The sequence below is a fragment of the Xyrauchen texanus genome, chromosome 42, assembly GCF_025860055.1.
Source record: "Xyrauchen texanus isolate HMW12.3.18 chromosome 42, RBS_HiC_50CHRs, whole genome shotgun sequence".
NCBI classification, from domain to species: domain Eukaryota; kingdom Metazoa; phylum Chordata; class Actinopteri; order Cypriniformes; family Catostomidae; genus Xyrauchen; species Xyrauchen texanus.
Window position 1 is genome coordinate 10322387 of NC_068317.1, and position 21598 is coordinate 10343984.

At 37.4% G+C, this 21598-nt stretch overlaps 1 protein-coding gene across 3 annotated transcripts in view; it reads left to right on the top strand.

The window, feature by feature from the left end:
- Positions 1 to 21598, top strand: part of LOC127635303 (partitioning defective 3 homolog) — a 605753-nt gene that overhangs the window by 454275 nt on the left and 129880 nt on the right. For 2 of the 3 annotated variants that reach the window (XM_052115228.1, XM_052115229.1), the window contains one exon: positions 21167 to 21295. The exons of the other annotated variant lie outside the window; for it this stretch is intronic. In XM_052115228.1, coding sequence (XP_051971188.1) covers positions 21167 to 21295 — 129 coding nt within the window. The remainder of the gene's footprint in view (positions 1 to 21166; positions 21296 to 21598) is intronic. 3 annotated transcript variants of the gene reach the window in all.

Genomic DNA, 21598 nt, shown 5'->3' on the forward strand with positions numbered 1-21598 from the left:
AATTCTGCATTGCGGTGTTGACCGAGACGGCTGAGACCAGATCAAACATTTATCGGCACTTAGAATGGAAGTGTAGTGATACTGGCAAAGCTAGCTAGCTAACGTTAGTAATCTGCCTCTTGCTGCATTCCATTGAACTTGCAAAGTTACTATATTTTTTAAGAAAAGACAGAGAAAAGTGTAGACTTAAGTTTTTAATAATATGTTATATATTCTGCTCTTAATGGTGGTTTGATGTGATGTGATGATGCTTGCACAAAATTGTTTTATGTTGTAGGTGGATGGTAAAACTTGGAAAAGTAGTGTTGAATAAAGACGGTTGATATCAGCTCCTTAGTGTTTGTTTGTATTTGTTTGCTCATAGAAAACAAAGGAAAATTCATACACATAAAATTCACCTGCTTTTTTATTATTTTATCAAGACATTTCTCATGGTACACTGACATACACATACACACACACGCATATATATATATATATATATATATATATATATATATATATATATATATATATATATATATATATATATATATATATATGGTAATAAAAATAAAAAAGGTGAATGAAGAGGAATCGTCATTAGATTTCTGTGGGAGTTTTTATGGGAATGAGGATCTTTCAGATAAATTTGAGGAGTGCCTATGGTTTGCATGTTCCACATTTTATCGTAAGTGTGTCTTACGATAAAATGTATTTATAAAAATGACACTTTCATACTTTTATACTCATTGTCATTGATATGTAGTTTATATAAAATAGTTTATTGCCATTCGACATTGTAGCCGATATGGGAAAAACAATTATTGTTGAAATCCTCATGACCCACAGAATCCATAGACACAAACATGATTTTAGAACATATGGTTCAAAAGTTCACATTCCTTGACCCATAGGTGGCACTGTCTCCAAACTGTGCATGTACCCTCAGATCATAGCCCTAATGAAGCACACCAAGTATAATTTTGATTTGACAAACCGTTTCCGATATAGCCTCATGTCCATTTTTATGTTAACCTTGTTAACTTTGTGATGCCATTACTTTTAAACCAAGGCACAAAATCATTTGTAATATCAGTTCTGTGCAGATCGGTCTGGAGATTATTTTGAGCCATTGACCAAGTTTGAAGGATGAGAAATGTTTAAACTGTAAACCTCATAATCCAAGATGGCATCCAGTGTAATGGGCGGGGATTTAATGTAGGGGGTCCTTTGGAATCAATAATTTGTTTCTATGACACATGGTTCAAAATATACGCACAAAAGAAAAGTAAATATTTGAAATGGTGGTGGCACTACAGAGTTTGACCTAGAGACCACAAATTTTGCATTGGGTCTGTTCATGCCCACCTCTACCAGTGTGACAAATTGTATCATTTTCCTTTCTATGCTTCTATGGGCTGCCATAGACTCCCATTGGGGAGGAAGAATATGAATGGATACAATAGGTGCCTTGCATCTTCAGTGCTTGGCCCCTAATAATCCATATAAAAAGGAAAGCAATTTAATTTTTATTTTTTTATTTTTACCATTTGGCAAATAATAGTATCTTATTTTAAGCATAACCCTCAAAACCTCTGAAAACAAGATACACAGTGTGGTGGGCAGCCCTGATCATGGGCCTCAGTATAATATGGGAGGGTACGGCATACTGTTAGCATTCTGAGTGACGTTTGCTAGAAGAGTGGAAGAATGAGGCATGGAAGCGGGCTTAAAATACATAAATGAGTGCAGCCGAGTGAACTGGGGCACAGGGAGGAGGATGAGGAATGCCAGGGAAACAACTCCTGTTGTAACGCGGCTGGTCACGGCAACTTTGGCTCAAGGGCACACATGCTTTTCAGCTTGCATTAGTGGACACTATGTATAGGATGTAATTGGTAATCTTTATGCCTCCTCACATTGAATTACCCCCAACCTAACCCCACACTCACTACCCCCCCACCCCACTGACCTTCAAACCTCCATGTAGCACCATCCTGCACTCCCAATGCATCCACCCTAGATGCAAAAACCCCCATCCTGGAATGACAGCAGGGGCCTTCAGGAACCTCAAGGGGTCTGAAAGGGAAAAAGCACAGATGTCTCCCTCCAACCATCCTTGTTATTTTTCCTCCCTGAGTGAGCATGTTGCTGAGGAGAATTGTGGGTAATGGTACCTCTCATAAATTGGGCTTATTACAAATGCATAATATATGTGTTTTGTATTCTGTTATATTTGTGTGGCAAGATCACAATTGTTTTTTTTTTCCAAACCAATACATTCTCACTCTTTAGCCTACATATACACAGAGTGCTTTACCAGGAAGAAGTAATTACAGACACACTATTGATCCGCACACCAGTCATATTCTCTGTAATAAGCCTTAGACTCAAATAAATGAAGCTGTGCTATTTAATGACAAAAGCCTTGATAGATGTGAGTAAAGCAAATTGGCTGTGATATCTGTGGTTGTTTATCTGAGTTGTTAGAATATATTAAATAGGCATAACTTTTAATGGATACTGAGAATCTATGAATGTCAGAATAGCTTTATGAATGCAGTTTTCTGTCCTATGTTGATGTGTTTTATATTGAAACTGTAATTATATATATTTTTTTATTTATATTTTTAAAGGTCAATAAGCTTTTGTTTGAAAAAAAAAATCTTTGTAGTGTAATATGAGTATCAGGAAATTAAACACAAAGGACTTGGGATACTGCAAAGTGATTGCTTCTCAAAACACCAGCACCTTGGGAGGCATCGCCCATCTTTCTCCTCTTTATGACAGAGGTGTTGTTTATGTCATGGCCTCCTGAAATGAAAATAAATTAAAACAAAATAAGTGAGATTGTCCCTTTCTAGGCTTAACATGGGGCTGTGTAAATATCATATCTCTCTTAAAATAGTCTTCGCTGCGGTGGTCTGAACTGATTCATCGACAAGCTTCCTTCAGGGGTCACAGAGAGAACTCTTGAGCGGAGAAAGAGCCAGATTCTCACCTCGATCCCACCTTTAAATTATCCACCTGCCAATCAAACAGACTCCGCTCACAGCAGGGTGCACAATATATATAACCATAGCTGCTTTAGAGAAGATGAGCTCTCAGAGACTCCATAAAATAAAAGATAAAAGATTCCCAATAAATATGAATGGAATTTAATTCAGAAGGTTTTATTAAGCATGAACGTATGTCACAAATGGTATGATCGTCTCCATTCGAAATGGGAGCTTAGGCCAAGAGTTGAGGGTATGGTTTACACAGGAAGGTCTGACTTTTGGGCATCCTATTCTGGGTGGTTGGAGAGGTCTGCGATCCATGCTGCATTTCTATATTTTGCTCCACTAGTATCCCATATCCCATTGGACACCGCTGATGGCCCATTACAGGGCCTGGGGTAATTGCTGTTGGAGGTATCATGTTCTTTGTAGTGTACCTCCTCCGCTCTACATTCTTGTATCAGAATTTCAGCACCTTTGGGACAACAAGGGGATCCGGCAGTGGTGGAAATAGTTCTCAATTTCCATGCTTAAGTAAAAGTTCAGATACCACACAAATGTATTATTTAAGTAAAAGTCATCCATTAAAAAAATGACATAAGTAAAAGTAAAAAGTACCTGGTTTTAAAAATATTTAAGGATCAAAAAGTAAAAGTACTACACATTCAAATCCGTTCATCTTTTAACATATGACACAAATGCGATGCAACCTTATTCTTAAAGCCATAAAGGGATAGTTCACCCAAAAATGCAAATTTTCTCATCATATACTCACCCTCATGCCATACCAGATGTGTATGACTTTCGTTCTAATGCTGAAACACAAATTAAGATTTTTAGAACAATATTTCAGCTCTTTGGGTCCATACAAATGAATGGTGATCAGGCATTTGAAGCCCCAAAATGCAGATAAATTCAGCATAAACATAATCCATTAGACTAAAATGTAATTCCTTTTTCACTTAAAATCTTGAATACAAGCATACAAATAGAATACAAACAAATCTTCCAAAACAAACTTACCAGTGCTTTCTATTAGAGGGAGAGGGCAGTTTAGAGAGCTTCATAAACATGAATCGTCCAAACTAACCAATTCACTTAAATTAATCAGACTTTATAAAGATTCATATGAAAGGGTGGTTTAGGAGATCACGCTTGATCCATCTTCTTGAATAGTGTGCACATAAAGAAGTGCTCATGTTGGTGAGTACATCAGGAAAATGTTCAAATTCCAGGACATTTTATGAATGGAATTGTATCTTTCCAGGACAGATGGCCATAAACCAGGACAATCCTGGGAAAATATGAGCGCTCTTTACAGCATGTGGAAACATAAGCGTGAGAGTTTCAAAGCAGCCGACAAACAGCTTGTGAGAACCAAATTGAGTCAATACTCGGTGCTACCGGTCCAGGAGGAAGAATCAAAAACACGCCTCCGAGTTTTCTATTCTCTGTCATTCATAAATTAAGCAAAATTATGTGGTAAAAAAACACCTGCTGTCATTATTCCACAGTATTTTAGAAGAGTGCTCCTTTGTTTCTGTGTTCCTTGTATTCTGTGGCATATGTACAGTAATGATTACATTTAGACTGTCAGGTTTGTGCACAGCTAGGATAAATTGCATCTTATTTGTGTGTTTGGAAGTATGTTTAGGCAGCTCTGATGATTGCATGCACTGAGTGTCTGTCCGCGCACTGCTTTTAATCAAGCACACTGCCCTCTGATTATAAGCTGCTCTCTGCTCTGTTTTTGCATATAATGAATAACAAGTAAAAAATTATTTGTTTGGCAAACAAATATAGCAAAGTAAAAGTTGCAACAAATTTAAATACTCAATAAAGTAAAAATTTGAAAAATAAACTACTTAAGTACAGTAACAATGTATTGGTAATTTGTTACTTTACACAACTGGTAACGGTAAGGGGTCATGAGGTAATACAATTTTACACCAGTCTGTTTCTTGCAGTGACTCAAATTTGTAAATGTTTTTGTCAAAGATGGGGGGCATAATATTCCAATAATTTTGATGGACCTTTTCACAGTATCTATTATGTAAAAGTACTGTCCTAAAGGATTACTTCTTTCTACATACAAAGAGCACAATTATTCCTGTGATCAACCAAGAGTTCAGGATTTGGATGGTTAGCATGATCCAGTTAGCTACACCATTTGGCATTTCTCCATTGATGACCATTTAAATGTTGCCATGTAGCCTAACAGAATAAAAGCAAACCGTGTATAACAATAGATTACTTATAACTATGTAAATGTTTTGGCATTGACAGACTATTATTATTTTTGTTGTATTTTTTATTTTTGAAAGGCTTTTAAAAGTGTGAACCTGTCTGCTAACTATTGCATTTCTCAAAATGTTGTAAGCATTACTGAAAATGTTACTGAAGCTATTTGTTTGATCTGTGTAAAGCACAGCCACGTTCACTTTTTTTATTTGTGTCCCATGAGAAGATGATAATCTTAACAAGACAACAAACAGCTTGTTTAGAGCATAATGCACTTTTATCAGACAAATGAAGCCATGTCCACAGATTTTGTGACTCGACTGTGTGCTTTTGTTTTCTCCACTGTGTTTTACATGGATTATTGCATCAATATCAAACATCTGCTGATTAGGAACAACATCAGTCTTAATCCCTCACCACTCAAGAACAACTATAACAACAACAAACAATTGCGGTAAGTCATGGCATTCACTCATGTTATTTCTACCTGCACTACATGCCTCATGTTACTATAGCTTCTTCCGTCAGCAGTGAGGGATTCACATGTGATAAATGTAAGGAATTAGTCAGGCTGACGGAGAAGGTTAATAAGATAGAGACACGCATCCGAACACTAGTGGAGGTCAGTGAGAAAAAGAAGCCGTAAGATACTGTTTTGGATGCGGGTAGAACAATAACCAACACGCACTCTTTGGTTTTGGCTCTAGAGCCCCCGGAGTAGGCTGTTTGGGTTACGTCTCTGTGGCATACTCACTCAGCAAAGCAACACCACTCTCCCATTCCTGTTAAGGTTTCCAATTGACTCTCTCCACAGTGATGCACCCACTGAGATTAATGTTGAATGAGCCCTAATAATTGGTGATTCTATTGTAAGGAACGTGGAAATAGAGACTCCAGCCACTATTGTTAAATACATTTTGGGTGCCAGAGCATCTGACATCAGATCAAATTTACAAGTGCTGGCTAATACTAAACATAGATGTTTTTTAATTGTTATTCATGTTGGCACTAATGATGTCCGGCTTCACCATTCAAAGATCACTAGTGATAATGATAAAGAGGTGTGTAAAATTGCAAAAACGATGTCAGACACTGTAATATGCTCTGTCCCTCTCCCTGCTCATCATGGTGAAGAGGTTATAGTAGATTAGTGTCACTGAACAGCTGGATGTCTGAGTGGTGTCTGGAGAATAGCATAGGATTTATAGACAATTGGAAGTGTTTTTGGAGTAGACCTGACCTGCTAATGAGGGACAGACTCCATCCCATCAGGGAAGGTGCCGCTCTTCTCTCTAGTAATTTGGCTCATAATCTTAATAACGATAGTATTTGAGATATCATATAGCGACTGTGTCTGTTCTGCGAACTACCAAACACAAAACTGTCACAAAATAATTGTTGATTATGGTCAAACTTGAAAAAAAATACAAATACATTGAAGATAAACATCTTTTGTAAATTGTAAATTAAGTAATTTCAGATCATAGTTTGTATGTGCTCTGTTTGACTGAAACCTGGCTTAAACTGGATGAATATATTAGTTTAAATGAATCTACTCCCTCAGATTATAGTTCTAACATGTGCCTCGTCTGAACGGTAGAGGAGTAGGTGCTAAAATTTACAGTGAAGATTTTGGAGTTACTCAGTTGACAGGATATAAGTTTAAGTCTTTTGAACTAATAATGCTTAATATGACACTGTCAGATATAAATAAAAAATCTTTTTTTTCATCTTTTGCCCTTGCTACATTATATGGATCACCCGGGCCTTACTCTGGTTTCCTTGGTGAATTTGCAGATTTTCTATCAGAACTAGTAATTAATGTAGATAGAGCTTAAATTGTTGGTGACTTCAAAATATACATAGATAATGAAAACGACACATTGATAATGTGTCATTTATATACAAACAATTTCAGTCAGGATTTAGGCCCCATCACAGTACAAAGACTGCACTTATCAGAGTTACAAATGTCTTGCTCTTATCTTCTGATCGCGGCTGCATTTCTCTTCGAGTGCTTTTAGATCTTAGTGCTGCCTTCAACAGAATAGATCACGACATTCTCTTGAATAGGCTGGAGAATTATGTTGGCATTAGTGAACTTGCATTACCATAGTTTTAGTCCTATTTATCAGACCACTATCACTTTGTATGTGTAAACAAGGAGTTGTCAAATCAAACTAAATTTAAGTATGAGTGCCACAGGGATCAGTTTTAGGACCTCTGATTTTCTCATTATACAAAGATATTATCAGGAATTATGGAATACGTTTCGACTGTTATGCCGACGATACCCAAATTTATATTTCTTTTAAACCCAATGAAAATTCACAATTCTCCAAATTAGTAGTGTATCAATTAAATCAAAGTTTGGATGGCCAAGGGGGCCTGGGTAGCTCAGTGAGTATTGATGCTGACTACCACCCCTGGATTACTGGCAGGATGTCCAGCAAGTTCTGACTAGAACCAAGAAATATGATCATATTATTCCAGTTTGATCATAGTTACATTGACTACCTGTTCAATTTTGCTAACTACATACAAAGCTTTGAATGGACTAACTCCACAGTACTTAAGTCACCTTATGACATGCTATATACCTTCACATTCGTATTTGTTTAGTGCATTTCACAACACATATTGTTTCAAAGCAGCTTTACAGGAAATCTTGCATTAACAAAATCAAAAACAAAAATTAAACTGTAATATCTATAGTGTCTTACAGTGATCATTGTATAGTGAAAATGTGTATACAATATACATAATGAAATAATAATTGTATTTAGAACCCCTGTGAGCAAGCTGAATGCAACTTTGTCAAGGAACACAAAACTCCATAAGCCGTTGGTATATGGAGAAAAATAACAGGCTCTCTGTGGGGCCAGTTCCCCACTGGCTAAACAACATGAATATAAGGCCAATATTAGTTATTTGTGTGCAATTCAAGTCATGGTTTAAAATTTGTAAACTAAGTAAGAGTTAAGGTCAAATGTTTATTTATTATTTTTTTTATGAACTGTAAGATTAATGACTAATGTCTTTGAAGTACATCCTGGATTTACTGCAGAAGTTCACATAGATGTATTGTCCTTTGTTAGTTGGCTGATGAAGGCTTTTGTTGACAATTAAATTATAGTCTGTGTATTCCATTTCAAGAGTGTAGTCCATCAATAGACAAAGGTGATGCAGGCAGAGATCAATAAGGTGCATCACAGTTCAACCGGTAGGTAATTTTAGTGAGGATCGGTGAGGTCTCCAAGGTTCAGGCAGTGGCATATGAAGTATCCAATGTCTTACAGTTGGAGTTGGCATCAGTTCATCCTCTGAAGTAAAAAAACTGAAGTGATGTCTGGCTAGCACCATCTGTAGTTTGTCGTCATCTCTCAGCAACATGTAGCAGTGGAGTCCGACACCAATCTGAATGGTGAATCCCAAGGTTGAGACATTGAAACAAATAGAATAATATTAGTGGAGATGACATTACATTTTATGCAGAGTTATAGATCATGATAGATGTTTGTGGTTCCAGCAGACCTAAATAAAGTGGCTAAATAGATGAGTCTTTAGTCTAGACTTAAACTGAGTGAGTGTGTCTGCATCCCGAACATTGTTAGGGAGACTATTCTATAGTTTAGGAGCCAAGTATAAAAATGACCTATGTGGTAAGGTGTGGTACAAAAGAAAGTCCCTGAATGTTTGGTGCTTTTACAAGGTTGTTTGAAGTAGAAAAGGCAGCAAGTGTGCAGAGGATCACTATTATACGATTGACTAGTTTTTCTTTGTTAATCCTTGCTTCAAAATATATAAAATAAAAAGAGCCTAAGCTTGTTTGATGTCATAGCAGGTTTAAGATGGTCTAGCTGACCAAGCTGGAGGACCTACTAAATAAACCATGATATTTATTTATTTATTTTTAGCAGGGTTAGTAATATGTTCATATGTTCTAAATTTACATAAACTTGTGCAATACAAATTGTAATATTTCCATTGTCAAATAGTGTGAAAAAGCAATATTTAGAGGCACAGGTCTGAAGTCCATCATTAAAAAGTGATTTAGAGATAAGAAAACCTTCCTACACCTGTCCTGCCCTAATGCTGTGTGTGTGCGTGTATCCGTGCGTGCTTGCGTGTGTGTGTGTGTGACCAGACGGTTCCATTGAGAATGTAGTTTGAGGTGGCATATCTAGGTCATACACACTTCCACATTACTCCTGTGGGATGTTTTTTTCCCCTTTTTTCAGCTTGTGTTGATGTCATGGGTCGTCTGTCCTTTCTGAGATCACACAGGAAGTGATTTATATGGCATAGAGGTTACTATTATGATCTCACCCTTGTAATTTAGGCACATTTTTTCTTATTCATCTAAAGATTTTATACTGTAGGTTTCTCAGTTCACCAGTATTTTTTTACCAACACAAATACACACACTCAAGCGTATGACCTTCCCTTTTCCAATATATCGTATTTTCAAACTTATTCAGGATGAAAATGTTCAATATTTTGCTCTCAATGGACCAGAATGTGTATATTCATTATAAAACAGCCCATAGCGCTCATTAAACCTTAGTAGAAAATATAATGGCAGATTATATGTTTATGTTTTCTGAAAAAAAAAAAAAAAAATAATAATAATAATAATAAATATGGTGGTTGTCATAGTTATATGAGTGGTTTTTTTGTTTTTGTTTTTTTACGTGTTCCTGTGGTTGATAAAGTGTTTTGGGTGATTGCTGGCCCAAGTCAAAAGAGCCCACCTCCAAGTCTCCATGATATTCTTAAACCATAGATAAGGCTTGGGTCCCTTTTTCATTATAACTCTCCTCAACAAAACTCACAGTTTAAGGTATAATACAATTGTTAATGATTAATTCATAGTGCATTAACTAATGTTTACAAGTGCATCTTTTGATTTAAAATGTATTATTGTATGCTGAAATTAACATTAACTAAGATTATTAAATCCTGTAAAAATAATGTTCATCGTTAGTTCAGTCGTTACATTAAAATTAACATTATGTTAAAAATCATGTAATTTGGGTTTTCTACAGCTATGCAATGCAATCTTTAGACCTATAGGTTCACACATCTATTCAACCACATTTATTGTTTGACCATCTGGAATACTTGATTCTTATTGGTCAATTGCTGCATTCTGCATTAAAATACGTTTCTATAATGATCACTAAATAACCGATTTCATACATATCTCTTGTAGTGTCACATGTCTCGTATCACTCCAATGCCTTTCTCTCAATATTTCATGTCTTTTATATATTAATAATTGCAGTCTGACTGTACATAGATGCCTCTACACTGGAAACTATGTCTGACTATGTTGCATTTTGTTGATTCTCATTCACAGCCAACAGAAAACTGTGCGGTCTTGTTCCCATGGCAGTGTCAAGACAGTGGCAACATTTAAGTTATTTCTGTTGTGGTATTCAATTAACACACATCTAAAGCATAAATCCTAAGCTTACCTAAATCTTCATCTTAATTATTTTGCTGCTTTGCAAGCACTGCTATTTCCTTGTGGAAATTCAAATATAGTTGTGACTGTTCTTTTAAATAATTTAGAACCTTTTTGCCCATGCACCTTAGATTTTGCCACTTTCTATTTAGCCTCTTGGGAACTCTAGTTGGTAAATGTTGCATATATTTACTATGTGCATGAAAACAGGTATGTATGTTCACATACATAGTGATGTGTGAAATATTTCCACAGTTAAAAATCCCCTCTGGATTTCTGCAGTAATACCATGAATATATATGCATTGCATGCACTCACAGCTAGGAGGACACATACCGTAGCTCTGTTCTCCAAGATTCAATTTGCTTTTTTCGTTTTTCTTGCTCTGAACAGGGTAATATAAGGCTTGGATGCCCCTTTCAATGTAGTTTTGGTAAATAAAGGCTGAAAAATGCTGCCTTCATAGGTAGTATGCAAGTGAGAAGGCAACAAGGCATGTTGGAATCCAGTGTTGGCATCATATCATGTCTTTTAAGATGCCCTTATCTGGTTTATTCTAGAAGGCAGCAAAGATATATCTTCACTGTCTATGATATTACCACAAGCTTGTGTGAAAAATTTAAATAAAAAGCCGTCTGATGGAGCGGTTGAAAAAAGTTAATGAATTCCATTTCCAGTATGAATTCCAGTAAATGTAAATTTGTCCACTCTATTTATGTATTTATTTCAACTTACGACAGGTTTTAGACTGATATATCTGCCAGGCTGATTAAAAGTCCAATTTTCGATTACCATGAGTTAACTGTGCCTGTTTGAATAAGCTCTAATTTAAATTAATTCGATTTTTTTATTTTATTTACACCTCTATTGCTATAAGTAAATTGTAGTATTCGTATCAACCATTAAAAACTATATCGGTCGACAGGGCTGGAATGTTAATCTGGCATACCGGCATTTTTCCGGTGGGCTGGCTCACTTTGGGGCCAATCAGGGGCGGACTGGTCATCGGGAGAACAGAGCGGGCCGAATGGGCTGTGATAAGCTAAAATGAGCTGCTGCGTTATGCAGAACAGACTCAACAACTTTAGGGCCAGTTGTTATGGAAGATCCCGGGCCAATTTCTCTTCCCAGTCCAGCCCTGTCGGTCGACCAATGCTGTAAGTATTGTTGTGAATAAATGTTTGCTTTTTATGCCTAAAGCTCATTTGAGGTTGCATTAGATCATTAAACTTGATGTTATGATGCTTTGAAGCCTGACTTAAACCAGTTTCCCAAAGAGGTACAGTATCCTTAAAGCAGATACACTGTCTGTTTAGTAAGTGACTGACTTGGCAGTGAGGAATCAAGTAAAATGCTTTGAAACAGCCAACATCTTTTGTAAGCAACAATGCATTCTGTTTTATCCATCAACAGTCTAGTTTGGTTTCAAGACTGCCATTGAGATTCATGAAGCCTGTAACATCTCTATTTGTCTTTAAAACACAGTGCTGTCCTTTTACACCTTCTCCAATGCTGAGTTTGACAGTGGAATAGCAGTGTGGCATTAGAAGTCAGGAATAATTAGGTCCACAGGGACGGCCTTAATCACGGGGCTTTGGCACATAACATTGGTATAAACAACATGGTTTGTCGTCAGGGCAACGACAATGGTGTAGTGACTCGGGCATACAATAATGATGTCCCCATTAACATGGGCTAAGTACTAAAGGCTGGGAAAATTTGGAGAGGCACTTGATTCTCTTGCACTTTCTCTCATGCCTTTTGTCTCTTGCTTCCTAATTAGACTTTAGCAGCCATCTTTCAATGCTGGCTGTGATTTCAGCTTCTCTCCCTTAAATGAACAGCCTGACTTAACACTGGCACACAAGAGGAACATGGAAAATGGATAGATCCAACCTTCTCTTCTTGCCTACCCTAACAAGAAGATATCAAAATTACATGTGGCGGACTGGGGCCTTGCCTTAGGAGCAGTACTGATCTGTCTCATACAGCAAAGTGTCATTTAAAATGGAAGATACACCAGAGAGAAATGAAGGTTGATGTGAGGGTAGAGGTCCAAGGTTTTATCTTCCATAGTGGCAATATTTTTGTGCCATTTGCAAGAAAGAAGATATTTCACCCCAAAAATAAGACAAAGAAATGTGTGTATGCAAATATTTGTGTTGCAGGCATGTGTGTGTGTATATATGTATATATATATATATATATATATATATATATATATATATATATATATATATATATAGAAAAAGAACTGTTAAAAACGGCAGTTTATATAGTGCAAGACTCTAGCGGATCGGCTACCGTGAAAAAGGGAGAATTACCCCGCTTGGACTTTCCCGGACTTTCATCTTAATCATACCACGTTGGTGGAATGTCCTTCCCAACTCCATCCATGAAGCTGACTCACTTTCTGTCTTCATAAAATGCCTAAAAAAAACATATCTTTTCCATGAGCACTTAACCAGTCAAAAATAATAAAAAATTCTTGTTGCACTTTAATACCACTATTCTGATGCTAGTGAAATTTTGTAATATGGCACTTTTCGTACCACTGTCTCCTTAAGATGATTCGCTTATAATGTATTCCTCTTTTGTAAGTCGCTTTGGATTAAAGTGTCTGCCAAATAATTAAATGTAAATGTAAGTACACCTGTTTTACAAGCCACGTCAACAAGTGACTTCGCGCCTCAACAAACCTCACAAGCAGCGCAACCACTGAATGAAAACCGCTCACTTAGGAAGAAGCACAACAGGCTGGCAAAGCACAACAGAACACAGGAATATACTTGGAAAATTAGGCCTTACTTAGAAAATATGTTCCAGTTTTCTGAAAATGTTAAAGATTTGCTTCGTTTTAAATGTTTGCTTTGTTTTCCTAAATTCTTGTGAAAGCTTGAAAGGATCTGTGCTTTAGAGCTAAAGTTTAAGTATGAATTATGGTCGATCAAATAATTTTTTTATGGATTTGCCCACCAAGTTGCCATAGCCTTGTGTATTCACCTCTAACACATAGGTAAGGTTCGACAATGACGTTAGTTAGCATGCAAAATTGTGAATTCAAATGTAAATGAGCTTAAGAGTTATATAAGTTAATATCTTTTAACTCTTATAGTTTTTTGTTGTTGTTGTTGTTACCTTGCATAATTACTATAGTGATTTGTAGAGCTGCATGATTAAATCATAAAAAGATTGTGATCTCGATTCAAACACCCACAGGATCTCTTTCCTAAATGAGAATGATTTGCCTGTCTATTAAACCTTTGACAAAAACATACCAGAACATTCAAATCTGCGTAGGTGCTGCCGCTGAGCCAGAGAGAGCAGTTATCATGTATAGATGAAACAGCTTCATAAACAGTCTTTTCTAGTCCTGGACTTACAGCCAATGTGCGTGGTCATGTCTGTATTTACAGCAATTTCACAGTCCGCTTGATTCAAATGTGCATGAATGTATACACATAGATGTGTGCACACCGCCAGAGCTGTGTGAGAACTCTACCATGTTACTTTTGTGGGGGTGGGTAGGAGTGTTAAATAAAAACTTCAGTTAATTTCTATAGATTTTGTAACATTCTAAAAGCTCTTTATTCCACAGATACTACAAGCTAGTCAGTGTATTCAATAGGTTGCTTCAGAGGCATAAGTTATGTTAATATTAAGTTATTAGTTGATGCTAATGATGGCCTTGGAACGGTCTTGATTCATTCACTCAGATCGATAGCAAAGTTGCTCGATTTTCTTAATCGGCCCTGTTGTGAATATAGAGAAACACATTAGTAACCTGTTCTTAACTGACTCCAGTTTGTCTGAACCTATGTCTCTATTTCGTCTGACCCTGCTGCCCTTTGGCCACTTAAAGGCCCTGTTTGTATTCTGCTGGGATTACGTACAGCAAATAAACATAGACAAAACTCTTGGAATACAACAGTGTGTGTTACCATGGAGAATCACTCCCAGTTTCATCCATTGTTGATTTTGATTTCTCTCATTTGGCCTTTGTATAACAAACCAATATCTTGTTCTTTAGAGCATCTGGGTTTATCTGGTTGTCTGTAACAGTAGCATTAAGAGTTACCCAAACCTCTTGTCTTTTAGGCTCACTACTGTAATGTCTGTCTCCTGGAGCCATGTTATTCATTATTGCTCTATAAATCATGTTAAATGTTATCAATGTTACAGAGAACAGATGGGTGATTATGTATCATAGGTGATGCTGCTTTGAAGCTGGTGAAGCTGGAAATACTGTAATGATTCCACCAATTCTGATAAAAAAAAAAGTTCGCCCACAGTTTTGATTTTTATTCTTTCCCTTTCCTATGCTTCTGTAGTATAATATGACTTCAAATTGAATGCATTTCTGGTTTGTTGTCAATGAAGGGGTGCATGAGCATTATTGAGGGGGTTATGGATGTACATAAGACAAAAAAATACCTTAAAACACTGCTTTATGTGATGTCCTATGTACAACAAAAAAGTAATGCATATTTACAGACGGAAGGTCACAAATCTTCAGATTGTGAGACAGACATATCAAAAGCCATTTCATCGAATTGGCATGTTCGGTTGGGAAGGCAATGCAAAAACATTTTGTGCCACAATTGCTCCAGACACAAGTGTCTTATGTCGCATCTCTGTAGTGTACACAGGTGATTGTAATGCATTGCTTTGTGTGGTGAAATGTTAGCTTTGACAGCGCTGGTGACAGAGATGAAGGGTCTGATTGAGAAGATGGTATTATTCTGCTTTAGACGTGGGCTGTTGAGGATAATAGCATTCTCCTTTGGGTCAGCTAATGTTTTGTTGAGCGTTAAAGCTCAATTGCCTCCTACCTTGATGGTCTTCTGTACAAGGTCTTGATGGTGTAAAATCTGTGATTCTGCCATGAAGGTGTAATTGGAGTGCGTGTGTATGTATGGTCTTTTGTCTTACCTTTTGGGGACCTACCTTATGGTCTCTACAAGGAAAATAGCCACATAAAGGGACTAAATAGCGACAGAATAGAATGGAATTCTAGCAATCAGATACTGCATACTGTGTGTGATATACTTTACATATTTATTTATTTTTTAAATTGTATGTGAAACATCATGGTTACTGTCATAACCTCCATTCCCTGAGGGTCGAATGAAGTGACGTAAAGGGTCTTCTTGGGATGCCAAACGTTCCTCTGAACTTGAGAAAAGGCCAGTGTCAAATTGGAAGACGGAATCTGCATGCCCCTCCCCGGACATACGGGTATAAAGGGAAGCGGGGCAGCGTCTGTCAGTCAGGACTTTGCACTGAGGAGCCAAGGATAGGCTGTTTACAGTGGTAGGTGTAGTGCTGTGGCAGGAGAGACACAACGTCTCATTCCTTCCCTCTGGGATGGAGGTTACGACAGTAACCATGATGTTCCCCTTCTGTCACTCACTCAACGTTGTGTCGAATGAAGTGACACAAGGGGTCTAAAAACATCTAAAAATGCCACGCACTGACCGTGTTACGTGAACTGTCGAGACAGGTCCTAGAGGTAACTGTGTCGGCTGCACATAGCCCTCCCCAACGCCCCCAGAAGAGATGTCATATACAGACCTTAGGTTCCCCGCACCTCAGAGGGGGGGAATAGGTGCTACATGACTAGCATAGGAGCAAGCCCGGCAGCCGCAGCCTTTTCTCTCACTATGGCTCTCGCATAGGACATGAAGTGGCTTGGGCTATCGTAACACTATGAAATTCGTCGGGGAAGGCAGTCTTTCCTGGTCTTATTCTTTCAAGGGGAAAAGACCCTGCGGAGGCCACATCCTGCCCAATCTAGGGGGAGGTAACGTGGCAGATACACCACAAGGGTTGTGAAGCCGTATGTGGGAGTGGTGCGGTTGTAGGTCCAGCCTAATGAGCTCTAAAAGCATGGCGACCGGGGCAGCGGGGCTGCCCAAGTGAAACGCGGGTCTGCCGACAGGGGGACCGTACTGTGGGAAATACATCACGGGGAGTTTGCTTGGGAATGGAACTAAGCCCGTGGAGCCCGTTTTTATGTTGTGAATAAATGCAATTTTTTTGGTGTTTTTTTTCCCCCAATTTTGTGCAAAAATGTCTTCAGTTCTTGTAGTGCAACTATTAAGTCAAGAAAGAGTTGTAAAAAGTAGTGGAAGTTATTGTTTATTCATCACACTTGAAATACAGTGTTCTATGAAGTATGTTATGTAGTAGGCCTTAACTGCAAAATTAAAGACACCCTTGAAGGACAGGGAAGTTTTTTTTTTTTTGCTGTTGTTTGTTTGTTTGTTTGTTTTGTGATCCCTCACAATAGCTTTATCCACACTTTTGGAAAAATAAGTTACCATAGTTAAATAAAACGGCACGCAGAAAAACTAAATATACGCACGGCCTTAAGAATACTGGTAAACTGACCCATGAGGGAATGGGCAAGCAACTTTAAAACTTCTGAACAAATAGACTGTTCACTCATTGTGGAGTCCAAAATCAGCCCCATTAGGCCTCTTTTATTACTGGTGACATTCAGTGTGACCTGCTGAAGTCCTGTCTGACTGTGAGCTCTGCCAGCCACTGAGCCAACAAACACTCCAGCCAAAACCAATACCACTGATTGACGCTTATTCAACTGAAGTACAAAAGGACAACTCACAATGAATATTGCTCTATTACTGTCTATTGTGCTGTCTCTGATTCCTTCACCACTTAATTATGTTGGAGTCATTCAGCTTGTTCTTTTTCTTTGCACTGTAGACTTGGAAATTCTGTAAGACGCTTCAATGAAGTGTTAAAATAATTTGCCTTTGCTGCACCAATCCCAGAAGAGTTGTGTGAAGGCCTTAACCAATCATGTGTGCCATGTGTGTTTTGCAACCTCGTCTTACAGAATCATGCTACTGTACCATATTTTGAAAATATTTTTTCACGTTGCTCATCATTGTACGTATCGTGGTAGTTTCCTAAATGAACACTAGGGACACTACAACAACAATTAAAGTTATTCCCTTTCACACATATCACAAGTAAACTTTTTACATTATACGTTACGTACCCAGATGTCTATTTGATGTGTTTTCACATCTAGAAAACATACTTTTGGGGTTATTTGCTCATCTGCAATACGTCTATAAGGCGCTTTCTCTTTGTTGTCAGTAAGACATTCAGCAGACATCTTTAAGACATTCATGATTTAGAATGTTTGTAAATCTGATCTTTTTGAGATGTTGAGCAGATGTTAATTAGAATGCGATGCTTTCCAAGTGAAACAATCTTAAACAGACGTCTCAGATATGTGTTGTGCTATCTGGGGAAGCACCACAAAGTGGTGTGGTAGCTACAGCAATTGCTTTTTTTTATCTGACATTTGTTTTTAATTACACTGTTTAGGGTTGGGAGGTAGGTTTTGTTGATTGTAACTCAATAGAGCATTAACCTCATGTGTTCAGAATTAATGGGAGAAAATTGAACTCGCTTTTTTACAAATGGGGCATTTGACCTTGGATCTGCTACAATAGGTGTGATGAACCACTTAATATAATTTTGCAAAAATTTCACCACAGTCACATTGTTTTCATGAGATCAGACCTCTGATATGTCCCGCGCCAACTTCCTGTTTAAATGGGACATAACGTCAACACAGGAAGCAGCAAATGTAGTCGTCAAACTATTTTATGTGGTTTTTAAAGAGTTCCCATATTGGTTCTTAGGACTAATAACACTCTTGAAAACACTCTAGGTCTCAATGTGAGATCTACTGTAGATTTGTATGGCACATTTTATTTGTTTTCAAGTTTAATGATATGATTAAAGATAACTATATGATTCTGCCCATCCCACAGGTCAAGGAACTGGTGTTACCACATCAAATAAAAGCCCCTTTTGTTGTTCTTTAGAGACTCGATTGTTTCAAGCCTCAATTTGTTAATGACAATTATGCTTAAAGCCTCAGGCATTGTAGCGATGAATGAAATACCATGTTAGCTCTCTAGGGACAGTTCAGAGGTTCAGCCTTGGTCCATTTCATCTGCAAATTGACGTGGACTCCCATAGAAGTTTTACTGTAAGTGTTAAAGAATTAAAATTTCATTTTGGATGATAACCACATTGCTTTGTTGGAGAAAATAAAATGTTCTTGACCTTACTTGTTTGTGTTCTTTCGAGCCAAGAAATTTGAAATTGTCTCATCGATTAATTTCCACACAAGCCTTTAAAATCCTCCTGCTCAGTACAGTATATCTCTCCATGTGTCATTTTAGGAGAAGGATAAGCTGAGTAAACAGAGAAAGTGAGATGGTGAAAAGGAGGATTATTTAAGGAGAGTTAATGAAAAAGTCCTTGAGACGTACGGTTGGTTGTCAGTGAGAGCGGTGATAGATTGAGCCTCCACTGTTATTAGCATTTGCGTAGCAGAGTTTTACGCCTAGAACGGGGCCATTTGTTGATTAATTAATCAGGTAAAGTACAGTGTCCAATGGACAAAAGTAGCAAGTTTGTCCTTTTGACACTTATGTTAAGAGAATCTCTCTCACAATCGGGTTGGATCCCAAAGTAATTTAGCAATGGAGCAGCCAGCATTGTAAAGTAGAACAATAAACATATTTGGTGAAAAGGGTTTCCCATTTCATGAATATATTCAATTTGTGGCCCTAAATCAACTCTGTCTGAGGTTATTCTACTGAGTTTGAGTGGAAAGTTTGTGCACTTGGGGTCTCTGGTGAACCTTGGTAAGAAGGTTAAGAAAATAAACATGGGGTTATAGTGGTGAGGATGTTGTAGAAATTGAGGTGGCGGGGTGGTGTGATGTGCATGCCACGGGCAATGCGTGTGCTCTATCTCCGGCGGGCGATCTCTGGAGGTCATAGCACTATCTATATCTATTTTTTACAAACATATGAAATAAAAGTGATAGAAGTGTATTATCGGTGTGCAGATCATCACTTCATTGTATGAGCATTAGCACCATGAATGCAGGATGCAGACATGAACCCTTAAAATCGAGAGTTTTGGCCAACTTGCTGCAAACTATTAATTGTTGCCAAAGGTTTTCTGTGGGTTCACCACTATCAGTGAAGAGCTACATAGTTCTGGCAAACATCTGCAGCGAATTGCAAGCTCATTTGCATGTGAAATTAGCAGCAAGTTTGTTAATTTGAAATTAAACATTATCTACTGCAAATATATAGCTTTTTAAATCATCACTAAGTGATACAGATTATTTTACTGATATTGTCTATGCTATTCACTGAATAAGGCATGAAGCAATTGATAACACATTTTAATGTCTTGAAGAAGAACTTTGCAGTTAATGCATTGGAGCTTTAAGCTAACATATGTCAAACCATGCGACAAAAGTCAAAGCTAGCATTAAATACAAACAACTTAATTTAGTGATCATTGCCAAGACAATCCCATATAATTACTTTGAAGGACCTCAGCCATATTTAGATAAATAAATAAACAGACTTGGTGGGTAGTCTCTTTTGACGTGGGCTGGTAACTTCACTACTACTTCAAGATGTTGTCCTCAAGTCATAGAGCCGCTAATATCCCAAAGGGCAACTGTTTATAATGACACAGCCCTTAAGACTGACATCAAGCACTGTTCCATTGACTGAAACCCCAGTCTATACCACATCCTGTCCAAAGTCTGGTCAGTGTAATTATTTAAGATTTCAATCAGGAAGGGACAAAGCTTTTGGGGACTGATAAAACATTCAACACTTCATTTTTTCAAGCCCTACCTAAGGGTTACCCACTTCCTGTTGATTTCAAAATCTAAACCAGTGTCTTGGAGTTTACCACCGCTAACCAAATCACTATAAGGTGATATAAACCCTTTTTTATTTTTTTGTGGGTCATTCTGAAACATTTTTTAAATGGTTCTTAAAAGGTCTGAAATTTCTGCAAAACGAAGAATGGATTACAATGTTCAATCAGAATTGTTCATTTAATTATTCATACCATAGTTCAAATGTGAAGTTTTCTGTTCACTGTGAAAGAAGTTTAAATGGATCTGTATTCTGCGGCTCAATCTCCATGTTTATTGACTTTATAACATCTGACTTTACTTTTGCTAATCAAATCGGTCTGAATAATGCATACAATTTTGATACATTTATTATTACTGTTATTATTATTAAAGATTATACAATACTTTTTATTTCCTCTCTTTTGTATTCTGTCTTTGAAAGGGATGGATATATTGAATTTATGTTGTCATACTTGACTTTTCCTGTATTTGAAATGTCATATATTGTGACAGTTTAACATCCTTTAGGTATTTATTTATCTTATTGAAAAGAGTACTCATAAAACCACCTAAAAAGAAGAAAACACAAACAATGTAGAAGTCTCTCTTAATTTGATTCCGTCTATAAAAGAGTTTAAAAAAAGGAGGGGGGGGGTATACAGTAATGGAGGTTTTAATAAGAGCTTTGTCATTTTTGCAATCAGTAACCAAGGTTAACCATATTCAAGAAAAGTATTTATGCCCCCACAGGTTTGGCAAACACCGCAAAGATGACAGGCAGGTTGACAATATAGAGAGGAAAGGCTCTAGCAAGAACAAGATGGAAGAAACTCAGGCCACAGAAGAGGATACACTGAGAATGAGGCTGGAGCAGGAGAGGTAAGTGTTGCGTTCTGTTCCAGTCCCCATAAAAAGCCTCTCAATTTAGCCTAACCACTGCTGCCTGGAAAATTAGCAAGCTGTCTAATTAAGTAAATGGGGTCTGGTGAGGTAAAAGTTCTGGGAAAGCTCTTAGATGTCATTGGTGTAAACAGTCAAGAGCTTTTATAACAGTACACAAAATTGATCATGTATGGATTGTTTGTTTCTTTTGTACTCCTGAACGGACCTGATAATGGAGGTTCTTTGGGGCCACTGACAAAATGGAGGCCCTCAGCGCGTGACTGAATGGAAGGGATGTTG